Here is a 20,470-nt window from a genome sequence, read left to right on the forward strand (position 1 = left end):
ATTCTTCAACTAGGAAGCAGTACTTTTTGATTCTCTTATCTTAAGTTTGAAATGTAGCCTCTATCTATCTTGGGGGAACTCTATGATAATGAGATCTTTAGATTTGGCCATCCAAGGAATTTAAAAAATTATAAAATAAAGTATAATAGCTTAGATTATTATAAGGATATTAAATAGCTTCTTTTAAACAGAATGCTGATCCTGAAGTCTTAATTTACTAACTTACCAAAGGAAATGATAGTTAAATCATTCATCCCCACCCCACTCACAGACCATATCTGACTCTACTTTTCTAAGGAAAAAAGTATATATAGCAATGGAACTTTGCCCCCTTTCTTCTACTATTGTTCTAAAATAAAAGTGTTTTTAAGAATGATATTGCTTTTTCTCATAGAAAGCAATTAAAAAATTATTATTAACCAAGAAGAAAATGCTATACCCATTATTCTTTCCATATGGTTGATTTAGTAAAAAGACTGCTAAGGATAAAATTACATGTTAAGGAAGCATATGACAAGGTGTAACAACAAAATCATAGTCCGAAAAAAGTAGAGAAAACTGTAACTCAATTTGGATCCATCTTAAGTGAAAATCATAAAGGACCATGGATATTGGCACCAAAGCAGACATTCTTCATAGAAATAGAAAAGGCAATCATGAAATTCATTTGGAAACATAAGAGACCCAGAATAGCCAAGACAATCTCTAGCAAGAAAATTGAAGCAGGAGGACTCACAATACCAGATCTCAAACTATACTACAGAGCTATAGTAATAAAAACAGCATGGCATTGGTACCAAAACAGAAATGTAGACCAAAGGTACAGAAGACAAAGAGACAAACCCACATAAATACAGGTATCTTATACAAGATAAAGGTACCAAAAACATTCACTGAAGAAAAGATAGCCTGTTCAACAAATGGTGCTGGGGAAACTGGAAAGCCACATGTAACAAAATGAAATTAAACCTTTATCCCTCACCTGCACGAAACTCAGCTCAAAGTGGATCAAAGACAGGCTCTAGAACAGAAACCCTGCGACTGCTGGAAGAAAATGTAGGCCCAAATCTTCACCATGTTGGCCTAGGATCTGACTTCCTTACAAGATCCCTAAAGCACAAGAAGATAAATCAAGAATCAATAAATGGGATGGATTCAAACTAAAAAGCTTTTCAGCAAAGGAAACAATCAAGAACATGAAGAGAAGGGAGGAAATCCTTGCCATCTGCACCTCAGACAGGGCATTAATCTCCAGAGTATATAAAGAACTCAAAAAACTTAACACCAAAGAACAAATAACCTAATCAATAAATGGGCAAATAACTGAACAGGTACTTCACAGAAGAAGAAATATAATCAATCAACAAATATATGAAAAATGTTCAACATCTCTATCAATTAGAGAAATGCAGATTAAAACCACACTGATAATCCATTTCACTCCAGTCAGAAAGGCCATTATCAAGAATACAAATAATAATAAATTATTACTTGTATTAATGGGGATATGGGGATAAAGGTATCCTCATACATTGCTGGTGGGACTACAAATTGGTGCAACCATTATAGAAAGCAGTATGGAGATTCCTAAGAAAACTTGTAATGGAAACACCATTTGACCCAGTTATCCCACTCCTTAGTATATACCCAAAGGACTTAAAATCAGCCTTCTACAGTGACACCTCCACACCAATGTTTATAGCAGCTCAATTCACAATAGCTAAACTATGAAACCAACCTAGGTTGGTTCAATAGATGAATGGATAAAGAATATGTGGTATATATATATACCATGGAATATTACCAAGCCATAAAAAATAATTAATTTATAACTTTTTGCCAGTAAATGACTGGAACTATGGACTATCATGCTAAGTGAAATAAGCCAATCCCCCCAAAAAAAGCCAAAGGCTGAATATTCTCTCCGATATGTGGATACTGACACACAATAAGGGAGGAGGGAAAATAGAAGTTCATTGGATTAGACAAAGAGGAATGAAGGCAAGGGAGGGAGAATAGGAATAGGAAAGACAGTAGCTTTTCTATGTTCATATATGAATACATGATCAGTGTAACTCCACATCATGTTCAACAAGAATGGGATGCTAATTAGAATAAGTTATACTCCATGTATGTATAATATGTCAAAATACATCCTACTGTCATATATATCTAAAAAGAATGAATAAAAATGTAAAGCTTTAGGAAGTTAAAGGTATTTTTAAATAAATAAAAAAGGACCATGGAGATAAGAAGTTGGGGGTAACCCTCTAATTTTATAAATTAAGATACTGAGGTTCAGAAAGACCAAGGAAATTGCCCAAGATCATATACCACAAGGCTGTAAAGATGGGACTGCCATCAGCTGTACTTTCAGTTCCCTTTGTTATAATGGAAGGCAGTTTTCCCTCAGGACTTTTCTTCTGTTAAAGAAGATTCAATCAAATTTTTATAACCTCTTCTGAAAGGAACAGGGTTCTGCCTTGCCTTCTGGGGTTCTCCAATTTCTTGTTCAGGTTCCCAACATCCAACTGTAATCATGGAGCTTAAAATTATGTAATCTTGATCAAATTATATAATCTCTCTTAACTTCAATGTTCATGTCTTTAAAACAGTGTTAATAATATGTATCTTGATGATGAGGACTACATAATATATATACATAATAAATACCATTCATTTTCTATACAATACCCACTGTCCCCTTGTTCCACACTAACAGAGCTCCAATCTTGGGAGGAGCAACAATATGCTCATCCCAGAGATTCATGGTTGCTTTTAAACAGCATGACACTTTTCTACATTTCTCAGTCTGCCTTGAGTTAGTGGTGACCATGTGACCCAGTTCAGGCCATGCCGATATAAAGAAAATCTGTGTTGAAAAGGAGGTAAGACCTAGGTGGTAACCCTGGAGAGCTGTTTGCTTTCTTGAAAAGGAAAGAACAACAATTGAAGCTGTTATTTCCCTTCTTCCCACACTTTTCTTAAATATGATATCTGGGACTACAGAAACCATGTTATGGCAATAAAATAACAAACATGAGAGAGATACCAGAATAATTGCAGAGACGTCACTGGTACTTGAGATGCTGACTAAATACCAGTAACTGCCTACCTTTGAATGTCATGTAATAAAAATAGAGCTCTACTTGCTTAAGTTTTCAGCCCCTTTCAAATGAGCACATGTCTAACTTAAGAATCAAACACAATACCAGGTCTGCAGCAAAACTCACTTATCCATGCATTCAATTAAGAAAAATTTATTTAGGGGTTATTTTGTGCAAGGCACATAGCTAATATAAAACAACAGCAAAAATAAGACAAAATAAGGCAAGATGGCCATTCTTTGGAAATGTGTGTTTCAATGGAGAAAGTTATCCAGTAAATAGAGAAATCTTGTTTAGTGATACATATAGTATTAAAAATAAAACAGGTTGAGGGGATAGATATGACTTGGAGGAAGATGGGGAGTGAGTGAGGTTGAAATGCACTTTAGAAACCTAGACAATGAGATCAAGCCTGAAATGCAAAGATCTGGGTACAAAGGCACCCTAGACAAAAGAAAAACAAGTGAAAGTCCTTGTATAGCATTTAGGGAGAGAAATAAATTTGGATATACTCCAAATATATTGGAGTATAGTGAATAGGAAAGAATAACAAGAGTGAGATAAGAGAGTTAGGCAGGGATGGTAGGGAATCTTATAGGTAGATGTTTGAATTTCATTCCAAGGTTAATAGAAAGCTACTAGAAGGTTTTGATTAACAAACTATCTAAATATTTTTAACACAGTATAATATGTTAATTTCACCAGTTCAATAAACTCCTCATGATCTGATCTGTTTAATCCAAAAAGTTCTCATCAGAATTACACTTATTCCTGTCACCCTTAGTAAGCCACAAGCTCCATGAAAAGAGTCCATTATTTCCCTTGTCACAAAATTCCCAGGACCTAACATAGTGTCTCTTATATAGTAGGAATTGAAATATATTTTGTCAAATGGAAAAAAAATGTAATGCAGGACATTCTATACCACACATGGCTGCATTAGAACCAGGGCCTGCATTCAAGAAGTTCATAGTAGACTGAGGAAAATGAACGTGTAATCAACTAACAATAGTACAACCTAATAGGTGCTAAACCTTGAAGGAGCAAATACTATAGGAACATAAGGGAGAAAGTGATTGATTCTGCTTTAAAGGTAGGAGAAGTAGTAAAGAAGTATTTAGCCCAATGATAAATATGCATTTCCTGCAGGTGGCTGTGTATACTAAGAAAATATCTTCATGAATTTTATTAAACAGTTCAATAGAACATATACTCTATTATCAATTTCTTAGGTATTATTACCAAGTTATTTCAGAATATCTTAAAGGGACTATTCCTAAAATAATCTATTAGAATCTTCTTTACATTTATGTATATAAACTCCCTGAAAATTGTTGAAGAACTGAAAGATTCAACATCTTAATATTATTAAGATTAGCATGTTTGTTATAGGAAAACCTAGATGGGAAATCTATTGTGTTCTACTTTTTCCTAGCTACCACATATTAGTTTTATTGATCATCACCAAATTTTCACTTATTACATACATACTTAACAGAAATTACCAGATCCCTTCATGTTCCCTGAAAAACCTTTGGTTTCACTATCTTACTGTGTAGTCTCATATGCCATCAAAATATACTTATTTTTCCTATTTCTGCTATAGCACAAATAAAAGCATCCTTTATTTAGAAACAACCACCTTATAAGCATCCAAAGCACATAAATTTAGTCAAATGGTGCCATCTGGTGACATAAATCTTGAAGTAATATACAAAGTCCACAGCCAAGAATGATCTAACCCAATTCATGACATCCAACCCAGGGTATCAAACTCAAGAAATACTTGCTCCTGCCTGACATGAAACACACAACTAATTACGTTCAGAATATGGTAGTTTCACAAAGGGAATCATAAGAATTGTTTGAGTCATGTTTTATGCTTACTCCTCTTAATTCTCAAGTTTACTTTCAAACTTAAGGACTTAAAGACTTTGGGAAAGACTTTAATGTGATGCCATCTCCAACTTCTAGAGGACATTTTAAAACTATAAATATCAAGAGCCTCTTGAACTCCTGTTCCAGTCAGATCTATTTTCTCACACTCCTTTGCATGTTTATGAATTTGTATAATTTTCACCACTTCAAATACCACTTTCTTATAAAGCTTTCCCTGATTTACTGCTAAACTTGGGCGTCTCATTCACAGTACCTGCTACTTCTCTTCTGTAGTACTCACTTCAGTCATAAACTATGTATTCCATTTTATTTAATGCTTATCTCCCAAGTGCACATCACATTGCTTGGTACGGTGTTCAAAAATATCTTGTAAGTGAATTCGTGTGTGAATGGATGGGGGAAATGTTCTCCTCTCATAACCCAAATCTAATCAGTGACAAGATTTAGTTTAAATCTACATTTTACACAAAAGCTACATTACAATACCAATCTCTAATAATCCCACAATCCTCTCAACCCCTACAGCATTTGTCCAGCCTCCAGAGTATAATTCTAGATTATATGCTGTCTTGTACTTTTTTGCATGTAAGTGAATGTTACCTTCTCAATTGACCCTAATAGTTAATTTCTCCTTAAGCATCTAAGAATTTAACATTTACCATTTTTAAACAGTCAAGACTTATTTGAAGGTCTATAACAAGTAATTTCTTTGTTTCAATGGAGCACATGCTTTGAGGTTGTGAGTGGTCACAAGAATTCCCTAAATGTGTATGCTTCTTCTACGTGACCTAATAGCAGGATCTCAATGTAGCTTTGCTATTCTCTATCTAAAGCAGCATAGATAAATACTATCACTAAGTACTCAAAAGGGGGGAATCGCTTAAATATTTCAGATATACTACTGTATTTTTCCCATGTTTTTTAGTGTATTATAGTTATACATAATAATGTGATTCATTTTGACATAATCATACAAGCATGGAATATAATTTGCTCCACTTCAGTTCCCAGTACTTTCTCTTTCCCTCCCCTCCTCCCTCCCCCTGCTCCTCTTCCTCTGCTCTATTGGTCTTCCTTCTATTGTTTATAGTTTTTAATTAGCGCTTTAGAGATATAAAGGTGAAATTCACTGTGGTATATACATATGCATGCACAGCATAATTTGGTCAATTTCATTCCACCATTCTTCCCTTTTCCTGTCTCCCCTCCTTTCCCTCTCAATTCCTGTCCTCCATTCCACTGATTTCCCTTCTAGTTTCATGGGATTCACCCACACACACACTTTTTTTCCCCTTATTTTGATCTAGCATCTACATACGAGAAAAAACATTCAACCTTTGACTTTCTGGATCTGGCTTATTTCACTTAGAACAATGGTCTCCAGTTCCATTCATTTCACAATTTCATTCTTCTTTATGGCCAAGTAATACTCCATTGTGTATATATAACACATTTTCTTAACCATTCATCTGTTGATGGGCACCTGGGCTGGGTCTATAATTTGGCTATTGTGAGTTGCACTACTATAAACATTGATGTGACTATATCACTATAGTAAGCTGATTTCAAGTTTTTTTGGATAAATACAAAGGATTGGGACAGTTGGATCATATGATGATTCCATTCCTAGATTTTTTTTAGGAATCCCCATATTGCTTTCCAAAGTGGTTGTACTAATTTGTAGCCCCACCAAAAATGTATGAGTGTACCATTCACCCCCCACATCCTCACCAGCATTTATTATTTGTATTCTTCATGATTACCATTCTAACTGGAGTGAGATGAAGTGAAATGAATCTTTATTTGCATTTCCCTAATTGCTAGGAATATTGAGATTTTTTTTCATGTATTTGTTGGCCATTTGTATTTTTTTCTTTTGAGAAATGCTTGTTTAATTCTTTTGCCCATTTACTAATTGGGTTATATTTTAAAGAAGAATTGGATGTCATAATGATACTTGGGTATTTATGAATTCTCAAAGTACTCAAGATATATCCCAGAATGATAATGATTCGTTAAATTTGTCTAGGACTAATTCATCTTATAAAACCTAAGAATGAAGAAATGCCACTGTCATATTCTTCAAAGTTCATTAATAATATTCAAATATCATCTTCCTTGACACATGTTCTTAAATTTCAGCATGCCTCAGAATCACCAGGAAGAGTTATTGCTGAACCCTACTTCCAGAGTTTCTGATTCAGTAGATCTGGAGTGAGAGCCAAGAATTTTAGAATGTTAACCAAGTTCACAGGTGTCTGGTGCTCCTAGTCAAAGAACCACCTTTAAGAGCCTCTGTTTTAGACTGTAGAGCCAAGTTGTTTCAAATTCACACAACTTCATGGGCCTTCACACTCACCACAACCTATAAAAATTCCTTGATTTCCTTATGCTCATGTGACAAAAAGTATATATTAATAGCTAAAACCAAAATAGCCATGATGTTTTCAAACATTATTTTTAAATGAATATATTACATAGGAATTATTATAATGGGAAAATGTGCTTTTACTTTACTCTTACTAATTATGATAAAACTCTAATACATATTTACTTTGTGCCTTCACTACCACTATACTTAAATAATTAATTAGTTACTTATTTAATGGTTCTTTTCCCCTGCTTGATTTCCTCTACTTGCCCATAAGGGTAAGCGCTGTTCTCTATAGTTGACTAATGTATCCCTATTGCTAGCACAATGTCTAACACAAAGCAAGTACTTTTTAAATAATTGTTGAGTAAATATATTAAAAAATCATTGAATATCTATTATTAAAGGTCCACATACTGGGAGTTTAAAAGTTCATTAGCTATAATTCCTACCTTCAAACTGTTCAGACTATTAAGGGAACACAAATATATTCAATTTATCATAAAATAAAATGTAAGAACCTTACAGTAATGTGAATAAAAGGCTATGACAGGACTGGAGACAACACTCAGTTGTCAAGTGCTTTCCTGACATGCACAAGGTCCTAGGTTCAATCCTCCACAAACACACATACACAAAGAAAAATAGAAAAGACTTTGAGAAATAATGAAAGGGTTAGTTAAAGCTTCTAGTATGTAAGGATGTGTTAGAAGTCTTCAACAAGGAGATGATAAATCAATATGTAGTATATCTACTATATCATCACTATTTTCAGTAATCCCAAGTATCCATAGTATTCTCTGTTAAACCTTATGAAAAAGAAAGTATTCTATTCTAACCCAAAATCTGACATGTAAGTCTTAAAAGCCTGTATAAAACAAGATAAGCACTTTTCCAAGATGTGACTATTAGTAGAGTTTTAAAGAAAGTGTAGCTTTTCTGCCTGATCCAAGTCTTTCCAAAGAAATCTCCCTCAAGGAAAAAGGTACACTCATACATTGCTGGTGGGGCTGCAAATTAGTGCAGCCACTCTGGAAAGCAGTGTGGAGACTCCTTAGAAAACTTGGAATGGAACCACCATTTGACCCAGCTATCCCACTCCTTGGCCTATATCCAAAGGACTTAAAATCAGCATATTACAGAGATATAGCCACATCAATGTTCATAGCTGCTCAATTCACAATAGCCAGATTGTGGAACCAACCTAGATGTCCTTCAATTGATGAATGGATAAAGAAACTGTGGTATATATATACAATGGAATATTACTCAGCCATAAAGAATGATAAAATTATGGCATTTGCAGGCAAATGGATGAAACTGGAGAATATCATGCTAAGTGAGATAAGCCAATCTCAAAAAACCAAAGGACAAATGATATCGCTGATAAGTGGATGATGACACATAATGGGGGGTGGGAGGGGTTAGTGTTAGGGTTAGAGTTAGGGTTAGGGAGGGGGGCAAGAATGGAGGAAGGAAGGACTGTATAGAGGGAAAAGAGGGGTGGGAGGGGTGGGGGGAAGGGAAAAAAATAACAGAATGAATCAAACAACATTACCCTATGTAAATTTATGATTACACAAATGGTATGCCTTTACGCCATGTACAAACAGAGAAACAACATGTATCCCATTTGTTTACAATTTAAAAAAAACTAAAAAAAAAAAAAAAAAAACAAAGAAATCCCCCTCAAACAATGTAGTGAAACAAAGTTATAAATAAGACTAGAACAGTTTTAGAAGGGGTTAAAATCTATGAAATATGTATGTTGTTCTATATTTGTATAAGTAATGACTAAAATGCATAATTTTCAGTAAGTTACAAAAACATAGCATTTATTTTAGATGTCTGAAAATAAACTGACCCATTACATTAGTAGAGTTTTCACAAATAATTATGTTGTTGTGGGGTTGTGGAGCGCTCGCCTAGCATGGGTTCGATACTCAGCACCACATAAAAATAAAATAAAGGTATTGTGTCTGCCTACAACTAAAAAGTGTACTTTAAAAAAATAATTATGTTGTTAATACAGATCTTTAAATTTTCAAAGTCAATCTAAAAGTATCAAAAGAATTTTAAAACAGTTCCAACTTGTTCTCTCATCACCTAAAGAAAAAATAACCTAACAGAGTACCTTGAAAAAGCTGAATGTTTTAGCTATTCTAAACTGTAGAGACTCAAATTCATTTGTAAAACACCATGGAGTTCCAACTCACTTATATTCAGTCTCTGGAAAGTGTTGATATGTAATTATCATGAAACCATAATTATCCATTGGATAAACTTTTTCCTTAGTAGCACCACAAGATGTCACCCTAAGCCTAACATCTAAATGTGTAGCTTCTAGCATATTGCTCGGGTATTTTTTGTTTGTTTTGTACATGAATGAACATTGATTTAATTTTCAAAGTGCCTTTTCCACTGTCAATTATTGGTAAGTGGAAAGTCAAAATAAATAATATAAAAATTTTAGAAGTAAGGAGGAAGAAAGTTAATCAAACAATTCATCATTCTCCATGTTAATCAGAGATCCTGCAATTTACCATTTTAAAAATGTTTTACCATTGGGTTTCATATTCTTTTATTTTATTCATTTTTTAAAACTTATAAAATGAAAATATATAACTTTTATAATCAGATAAAATTATATTTTAAAACTGAAAACAAACACAATACCTTTGCTATGTTATCATAGAACTCATTTATAAAATGTTTTTACATGCTATAATACTGATCACAGTTACATAGAAAAAATTCTGGTCCTTGAACAAAAACCAAAAAACTAAGACACACTAGTTTTTGGTTTTTGGTTTTTGGTTTTTGTTTCTAAGCATATGATAAAGGACTACAAAAGAGGGATAATATTTATTCTTAGAAGTATTCTTTTCATCTGTAGAGAGGATTTGGTTTCCTGATCGCATAAAAATATTATACCACATTCTGCAGAAATAGTGCTTCATTTTACTATGATTACTATGCATAGTAATTATAATCTGCAATATAATTTCCTCTATTTATGCAGTTAGTTGACATTTATGCAAGGTATGAATGAACTGCTTATCTGGATAACAGAACAAAGAGTAAAAGCCACTATCTTCCATTATATCTAACAAAAAAAAAGCTGGTTCAAACAAAAAGCAAACAATAGATCATAAACAACACCCTATTTATCTGGTGACTCCCTTCTTATGCTTTTCTAAAGATATGACTCATTATCAGAATGCACATGATTATATAGCTTTTCTTCAGATTCCTTAAAGAAAATGCACATTAAGAGCGCTCAAACATTCAATAATAATAAGTTAGTAAACAGTATTTAGCTACCTACACAGAATTCAATCAAAAATTATAATGCTCTATTCTTGGCACTCTGGTTTATCCCCAAATGACTTTAAAAGACCAGCTAAAGCAAATCTATCCATTCAAAGCTGGGCATTGGGATTACTTACATAACAGCTTTTTACAGATTATATTGTCTCTCATTTTATTAGAAAAATTCAAACTACACTATAGACTTTAAGCCAAGTATTTATCATTCACTTAAAATAATGACAAAATGCAATTCTTTATCACTCATTTGTTTTTTATTCCCTAGGTAATGTTATTAAATGATTACATGATAAAAATATAGGAGAATTATCTAAATCATCCAACAGTACTTTTCCTAAATCAAGTTCTCGAAAGCTCAAGCTCCCAAAGATGTAGCCAGTCTTAACTAAACATTATATGAATCTATTTAGACACATTGCCTTTTAGTCTTTACTAATTATCAATTAGGTGATGCCATTAGTTTTTAATTGAGAAATTTATGGTTTAAAAATGTTCTCTAAATTACTGTTCTCTAAAGATAATGCTTATTTAAATTTTGAAAAACTCTAGAGTTGTTTATTCTTAACACTAGCTAAGATGATTATAGTTATTTGTGTCATTAATTCTTGTCATTCACAATAGAATATTTTCACAGGCAAAATAACCCTATAAAACTTTTTACTTCTATTTCTATTCATAAACTGATTTTCAAGATTTTTAATTTAATGATTTTAAAAATTACAATCATATTATAAAATTGAGGTTTTTATCAAAAGTACAGATATTTGCAGTAAAAACAAAATACTCTCAAGATTAAGTCTCATAAGCTTCTATTTTTAGATTTTATATCAATAACCTTTATTTTGGAAAAGTAATTAAAATGTCTAGTAGAGTAGGTTATTTCTTTAAAATGTACTCGGCTGCTGCCTAGCATACACAAAACCCTGGGTCCAATTCCCAACATTGCAATAGAAATAAACGAAGAAATAAAATTAAATGTAGTATGCTGAATTAAGTTTTTTAATTGTTTAATTGATTGATTTTATTGGGAGAAGTATTTATTTTTGTCTTTTGCCTGTTTATTTTGTCTCTTACAATATTATGAAGAAGTAAAAGCTATCTGTTTGCATAAGCACAAAAGATCTATGAAGAAAGACATACATAAATAAACCACAACCTCTATTTTCTTCATAATATTTAGTAAATAAGAGATGAAACATAAGGTTAAACATTATTTGATTGGATTCATGATGAATTGATAAGAATCTCAAGACACTGAAATTTTCATCAATAAATTTTTCAATCTTGGATCATACACTTTCCTAAGGAAAGCAAGAAAGATGAAGAGTGTTTGTTTTCATTTTTGTTTTAAAAGATAGCAAACTTTGTAGAATTTTGATTCTAACTGACCACAATGTAATTCAACATTTTTATGTTAGATAATTCCTTCCTTTAAGAAAATCAATTTCTATCTCAAGCATGTCTGTCCTCAACTTTTTGCAAAAAACACTCAGCGTTTTTATCTGTGAAATTTTTCTTCCTAAATATTCATTTGAAATATATATAAATATATACATATAATTATTTTATTGTTGTTACTAGGAATTGAATTCAGGGGAGCTTTACCACTGAACCATATCCCCAGTTCTATTTATTTTTTTATTTGAGGCAGGGTCTAAGTTGTTGAGGGTCTCACTAAATTGCTGAGGCTGGCTAGCCTCAAATCATCCTCCTGCTTCAGACTCCTGAGTTATGGAATCAATATTTATGTTTTTCAATAACCTATCCCTTATTACCATTTTATAACAATTTTTAGGTAAACATTAAATAAGAAAAAAAAAAAAAACAAGCAAACAAATCTTCCCTTCCAGTATCAAAGAAAATCATTCCCATTTGAAACTTGGTTAACATCAGACTCTTTGACCTCATTATTCAAACTTTTAAGCCCAATTCTGACCATTAAGATGAATAACTTCTATAATACATACCTAGCAAAGCTTGGAATAAGCTGCTCTTAAATATACTCATCACCTTTTTAACAGCATTTTTCAACAGCTGCTCCTCTGGTTTTCTTAATTTTTTGCAGTATTCTTCCAATAATGATAAAGCTCGGTCAGTATCTGAAAAACATAATTTTAAATTTCTGACATGTGGCCTTAGAAAAATAGTAAGCTAATATTAATCTATTGTATACCTGTGTTCCTAATTTCATGACGCAAAATAATTCAGTAAAATAATTATATTCATACACTATCATACGAAATTGATAACTGCACTTGACATCTAATGTTAATCATCAACTTTTATTTCCTGTTGTCCTGTCTTCCAAAAGAATCTACAAATGTTAAACAAAACAAAGAGTATAATACTGGCCAGCTGCTTCCATAGTAGGTATGATTCTCTTGTCAAAAAAAAAAAAACTACCTCAAAATTTATAACATTCTGCAACATAATGTCCAGATTATTTAACAAATCCTTTGAAACCTCCCTTCTGAGATCGACTTACAGCCTATATTTCAGCTTTATCTTCCTCTGTATGTTCCATCTCTTTCCAATGTGTGCGTAGGCACACACACACACACACACACACACACACACACATTTTCTCTACTTTGTCTCACCTCTGTGCTTTTCTTTGGTCCTGGAATGTTCTCCCCAGTAGCACTCTCTCTCCCAACAACTATTCTGCTATTTTTTTTATTTTTTTATTTTTTTTATTGTAAATAAATGGGATACATGTTGTTTCTGTTTGTACACGGAGTAAAGGCATACCATTTGTGTAATCATAAATTTACATAGGGTAATGTTGTTTGATTCATTGTTATTTTTTCCCTTCCCCCCCTCCCACCCCTCTTTTCCCTCTATATAGTCCTTCCTTCCTCCATTCTTGCCCCCCTCCCACCCCCCATTATGTGTCATCATCTGCTTATCAGTGAGATCATTCGTCCTTTGGTTTTTTGAGATTGGCTTATCTCACTTAGCATGATATTCTCCAGTTTCATCCACTTGCCTGCAAATGCCATAATTTTATCATTCTTTATGGCTGAGTAATATTCCATTTTATATATATATATATATATATATATATATATATATATATATATCACAGTTTCTTTACCCATTCATCAATTGAAGGACATCGAGGTTAGTTCCACAATCTGGTTATTGTGAATTGAGCAGCTATGAACACTGATGTGACTGTATGTCTGTAGTATGCTGATTTTAAGTCCTTTGGGTATAGGCCAAGGAGTGGGATAGCTGGGTCAAATGGTGGTTCCATTCCAAGCTTTCTGAGGAATCTCCACACTGCTTTCCAGAGTGGCTGCACTAATTTGCAGCCCCACCAGCAATGTATGCGTGTACCTTTTTCCCCCACATCCTCGCCAACACCTATTGTTGCTTGTGTTCTTGATAATCGCCATTCTAATTGGGGTGAGATGGAATCTTAGGGTAGTTTTGATCTGCATTTCTCTTATTACTAGAGATGTTGAACATTTTTTCATATATCTGTTGATTGCTTGTAGATCTTCTTCTGTGAAGTGTCTGTTCATTTCCTTAGCCCATCTGTTGATTGGATTATTTGTATTCTTGGTGTAGTGTTTTTTGAGTTCTTTATATATTCTGGAAATTAGTGCTCTATTACTCGTGACTGTAGTGATCTGCTATATTAAAAAGGGGTTTTTATCAGCCAGATCTGAGTCTGAAACCTACTTACCAGTTGTGTATGACTTTTATCAGATTACTTAACCTCTTTGAGCTTCAGCTTCCTCACAGGTATTAGAATTAAATAAACAATGTATGCACAATGCTTAGCACAATGTCTAGTATATATAAAGAAATTAGTAAATCAACTGAACACCTACCTTCCCTTAATCCAGACCTCATTCAAATGCCCTCTCAACCATAAAACCATATTTGATGTTTAAAATTAAACTCTATCTCCCCTTCTTCAAAACCAGTTTGTACACACAAATATAATAGGCATTCTTAATGTATAACATTTTATAGTAAGATTTCTTCAATAAGTCTCTCTCTCATGAAAGAAAAATATCCTTGAAAAAAATCACCAGAGCAACACTTTTTGCATATAGTAGGTGATGATTGTCTTTGAACTTTAAAAGCCTTTTCCCTCCAACTTTACACTTTCAAAAATAGACATCAATTATAACAATAGTTCATATTTACTGAGCTCTGTATTTCTATATAAAACATTCCTTTCTCCTAAACTTTCCTAGTCTTCTTTCCCAGAGCCTTTCTCAGTTGATGATACTACTTCCTACTTCATGGAAAATCAGAAGACAGCTTCCACAAGCTTCTAGCACAGCATCCATAGACTTAACCTGGAAGTGTGTCCATATATTCAGTCTTCCCTTCTGTTACTGTGGATCAAGTATTTGTGTTTCTATCTAACAACTCCTCTACTTGAGCAGGTATCTATCCTATCTTGCCTACTCAAGGACTTTATTCCATTATCAATTGTTTTTCTTTTCCTTTCAATTATTCCCATCAGCATAAAAATAAACTGAAATAACAGTGACTTTTAAAATATTCCTTGACTCTTCTTTTCTTTCCAACTACAGTCCCCATTTCTCTTTCCCCTTTGTTAGCAAAACCATATGAAATAATTACTCTCCCCACTTCCTTTCCTTTCATTCTCTTTTGAAATCACTCTTATCAGGCTTTCCTGTAATTTCACTAAAACAACTCTTGTCAATGTCAACCCTTATCTCCATATTAACAAATCCAAAGGTCAACTCTCAATCATCTCACATGACTCATCATTAGTATTTGATGCTGTTGCCCTCCTGACCAAAAAAAAAAAAAAAAAAAAAAAAAAAAAAAAAACTTTCTTCACTAGACCTCTAAGCAACATTTCCTTTTGAATGTAAACATCTCAAACTTACCAAACCTGAACTCCTGATCTTATCCACCCAACCCCAAGCTGCTTCTCCTGCAGTGCCTGCAGTGTTCTCCTTTGCCCATCTTTCTGATCATTCAGCTCCAAATTCTTTGAATCATCATTCATTCAGCTCTTCTAATTCCACACATCTAATCCATCAGTAAATCCTGTGGGCTTTACCATCAAGTTATATGTAAAAATTCCATCACTCCTCACCACCTCGTGTTCCCACACTGGTCGAAGTCACCATCATCTGTCCCCTACACTGTTGCCATAAACCCCTACTAGTCTACATGCTGTCACCTTTGCCTTCCCACATTCCTTTTTTTTTTTTTTTATGATTCTTTTGTGAACACATAACAATAATGAGTACTATGCTCTGGAATACAAAATTCTACCTACATGTATTGAACCAAGCCTATTTATTGTGATTCAATTCTTCTACAGCCTTGACATTTCATTTCAGGTCTATTTTTTTAATAATTATTATAAGATTTATTTAAGCAAGAATATATTAGTCATCATTGCCAGACTTAATATGAGAAATTAAATTTTCAGTCCAATTTTCCTCCTCGTGTAAGTTTTTCCTTCCTATCCCTATCAGTTTTGAAAACATAATACCAGAAGACGAGGGGTCCAATTCCAATCAGAGCTCCTAAGTGAGTTCTTGGGAGTGGGTCTGAAATTTGGATAGGTTTTTGCTGATCTTGCGTAGGTCCAGTGAATTAAGGCAGGATCTTCGATGAGCCCTCGCTGGTTGGGGTCTTGTACTGAAGCAGACACTCCCATTTAAGCCTGGTTCTTATGGTCAACCTCTCAGCTTGTGCCATCTGGGTGTCCGGAAATATGTCGTGTTGGCAGGGTCCAGGGTAGCGGGTAGAGTGGCCAGGCACGAGGGCTTGTACTTTGGGAAGGACATCTTGGCGCCCCAGCTCAAGTGCGCCTACTTCAGGTCTATTTTGGTCTTTGAATTCGGAGAGAATTTTATTAGCTCTCTATTATTATTTAAGGAATTTGTTATAGTTCCTTAAATTTTTGCTTTATACATACCTATTTTTTGGCAAAAAGGGTATTTAGTTTTTAATTGTTTCTACATTTTTATTGGCAGATTATAGTTGTACATTTTTTTTTTTTATAGTTTTAACTTTTATTATCCATGTGCAGAATTTTATTTATAATCAAGCATACATTATACACCACTACCAGAAACAGAGGTTGAAATTACAATACCTCAACATATGAGGACATAACCATATTTCTCCTGAGTTGAAACCCAGGGGCATGATTAAAGGGGGTGTATATCTATGAAGAAATTATTAATACATTGTGAAAAATAATGGTTGTCAAAGGTAGACACATTTTTTTATTATATTCAGTTTGACATATACTTAAAAACACCATGTATATTTTAAAAAGTTGTCACATGAATGTTGTAATTCATATGTAAGAATTTTTAAAAATGTGCAGAATTTGAGAAAAATAAAATTACAAAGAAGTACATCAAAGAACCAATTGTACACCTTATGTATAGATGGTAAAACTATCATAAGGATGACCATTTTCTCCAAGTCAACTATAATAATACTTCAATGAAATTAAAGAAGGGAACAATGCAAAAACATACAAAATTCTCCAGAAAGTTTATATATATATATATATATATATATATATATATATATATATATATATATAATTAGCCGATAACTCTCTGAAATATAAAAGCAAAGTACTAGCTGTCATTAACTGATACTTATATACATTATAAAATTATAATATTGCGGTAATATAAAGACCAAAAAAATCACAATAGAGAAAATTAGAAAGGTAAATTTGTATGTATCTAAATATTATTTTTATTGTTAAGTGCAATAAAAAGGCCTATATAAATACAATCATATCAAGAAAAGTATTTAATGTGAATGGTATAATCCAACCAAAAGGTAGATATTAGTACAAGAGGCCCAGACCACTGGTTGGGATTGTGTGCAGAATGTGGGTGACACTGGAATTATGCCCCAGCACCATCCACCAGAGAGCAGATATTAAGAGGGATGATTATAAAAATAGAGCAGAATATGAACCTACTGACTCTTGGTCCACTCACAGATATACCAAATCAATATTTACTCCTGTTTTGAATCTGTCTTAAATTTTTTTTTTTTCTTTTTTTTTTTTTTGTTTTTTTTTTGTTTTTTTTTGTTTTTTTTTTTTTATTATAAAATTGTAAACAAATGGGATACATGTTGTTTCTCTGTCTGTACATGGCGTAAAGGCATACCATTTGTGTAATCATAAATCTACATAGGGTAATGTTGTTTGATTCATTCTGCCAATTTTTCCCTTCCCCCCCTCCCCTCCCACCCTTCCCCTCCATCTATACAGTCCTTCCTTCCTCCATTCCTGCCCCCCTCCCTAAACCCAACTCCAACCCCAACACTAACCCTTCCCACCCCCCATTATGTGTCATCATCCACTTATTAGCGATATCATTCTTCCTTTGGTTTGTTGAGATTGGCTTATCTCACTTAGCATGATATTCTCCAGTTTCATCCATTTGCCTGCAAATGCCATAATTTTATCATTCTTTATGGCTGAGTAATATTCCATTGTATATATATACCACATTTTCTTTATCCATTCATCAATTGAAGGACATCTAGGTTGGTTCCACAATCTGGCTATTGTGAACTGGGCAGCTATGAACATTGATGTGGCTGTATCTCTGTAATATGCTGATTTTAAGTCCTTTGGGTATAGGCCAAGGAGTGGGATAGCTGGGTCAAATGGTGGTTCCATTCCAAGTTTTCTAAGGAATCTCCACACTGCTTTCCAGAGTGGCTGCACTAATTTGCAGCCCCACCAGCAATGTAAGAGTGTACCTTTCTCCCCACATCCTCGCCAACACCTGTTGTTGGTTGTATTCTTGATAATTGCCATTCTAATTGGGGTGAGATGGAATCTTAGGGTGGTTTTGATTTGCATTTCTCTTATTACTAGAGATGTTGAACATTTTTCCATATGTTTGTTGATTGCTTGTACATCTTCTTCTGTGAAGTGTCTATTCATTTCCTTAGCCCATTTGTCAATTGGATTATTTACATTCTTGGTGTAGAGTTTTTTGAGTTCTTTATAGATTCTGGAGATTAGCGCTCTATCTGAAGTATGATTGGCAAAGATTTTCTCCCACTCTGTAGGCTCTTTCTTTGCATTGCTGATAGTTTCCTTTGCTGAGAGAAAGCTTTTTAGTTTGAATCTATCCCAGTTATTAATTCTTGCTTTTATTTCTTGTGCTATGGGAGTCCTGTTGAGGAAGTCTGGTCCTAAGCCGACATGTTGAAGCTCTGGACCTACTTTTTCTTCTATAAGATGCAAGGTCTCTGGTCTGATTCCGAGATCCTTAATCCATTTTGAGTTTAGTTTTGTGCATGGTGAGAGATATGGGTTTAGTTTCATTCTGTTGCATATGGATTTCCAATTCTCCCAGCACCATTTGTTGAAGAGGCTATCTTTTCTCCATTGCATATTGTTGGAACCTTTGTCTAGTATGAGAAAATTGTATTTATTTGGGTTTGTGTCCGTGTCCTCTATTCTGTACCATTGATCCACCTTTCTATTTTGGTACCAATACCATGCCGTTTTTGTTACTATTGCTTTGTAGTAGAGTTGAAGATCTGGTATTGCGATACCCCCTGCTTCACTCTTTCTGCCAAGGATTGCTTTAGATATTCTGGGTTTTTTATTCTTCCAGATGAATTTCATAATTGCTTGCTCTATTTCTGTAAGGTACATCATTGGGATTTTAATTGGAATTGCATTGAATCTGTATAGCACTTTTGGTAGTATGGCCATTTTGACAATATTAATTCTTCCTATCCAAGAACATGGGAGATCTTTCCATCTTCTAAGGTTTTCTTGAATTTCTTTCTTTAGTGTTCTGTAGTTCTCATTGTAGAGGTCTTTCACCTCTTTTGTGAGATTGATTCCCAAATACTTTATTTTTTTCGAAGCTATTGTGAATGGGGTAGTTTTCCTAATTTCTCTTTCTGAAGATTCATCGCTTATATATAAAAATGCCTTCGATTTATGTGCATTGATCTTATATCCCGCTACTTTACTGAATTCACTTATGAGATCTAAAAGTTTTCTGGTGGAATTTCCTGGTTCCTCTAAGTATACCATCATATCATCAGCAAATAGGGATAGTTTGAGTTCTTCTTTTCCTATTCGTATCCCTTTAATTTCTTTGGTCTGTCTAATTGCTCTGGCTAGAGTTTCAAGGACGATATTGAATAGAAGTGGAGAAAGAGGGCATCCCTGCCTTGTTCCAGTTTTTAGAGGGAATGCTTTCAGTTTTTCACCATTTAGAATGATATTAGCAATGGGTTTAGCGTAGATGGCCTTTACAATGTTAAGGAATGTTCCCACTATCCCTATTTTTTCTAGTGTTTTGAGCATGAAGGGGTGCTGTATTTTATCAAATGCTTTTTCTGCATCTATCGAAATAATCATGTGATTCTTGACTTTAAGTCTATTGATATGGTGAATGACATTTATTGATTTTCTGATGTTGAACCAACCTTGCATCCCTGGGATGAAACCCACTTGATCATGGTGCACTATCTTTTTAATATGTTTTTGTATGCGATTTGCTAAAATTTTGTTGAGAATTTTTGCATCGATGTTCATTAAGGATATTGGTCTGAAATTTTCTTTCCTCGATGTGTCTCTGTCTGGTTTAGGAATCAGGGTAATATTGGCTTCATAGAATGAGTTTGGGAGAGTTCCCTCCTCTTCTATTTTCTGGAATACTTTGAGAAGTATTGGAATGAGTTCTTCTTTAAAAGTTTTGTAGAACTCGGCTGAGAACCCATCTGGCCCTGGACT

At 33.7% G+C, this 20,470-nt stretch overlaps 1 protein-coding gene and 1 pseudogene across 1 annotated transcript in view; both read right to left on the minus strand.

Moving 5' to 3' along the window:
• Dlg2 (discs large MAGUK scaffold protein 2) overlaps positions 1 to 20,470 on the minus strand; it is a 2,079,243-nt gene that overhangs the window by 2,028,339 nt on the left and 30,434 nt on the right. The window contains exon 3 of the mRNA XM_047516979.1: positions 12,675 to 12,806. Coding sequence (XP_047372935.1) covers positions 12,675 to 12,806 — 132 coding nt within the window. The remainder of the gene's footprint in view (positions 1 to 12,674; positions 12,807 to 20,470) is intronic.
• LOC124958673 (NADH dehydrogenase [ubiquinone] 1 beta subcomplex subunit 4-like) lies at positions 16,120 to 16,505 on the minus strand (annotated as a pseudogene).

This window comes from Sciurus carolinensis, chromosome 11 (assembly GCF_902686445.1).
Source record: "Sciurus carolinensis chromosome 11, mSciCar1.2, whole genome shotgun sequence".
Taxonomy (NCBI): domain Eukaryota; kingdom Metazoa; phylum Chordata; class Mammalia; order Rodentia; family Sciuridae; genus Sciurus; species Sciurus carolinensis.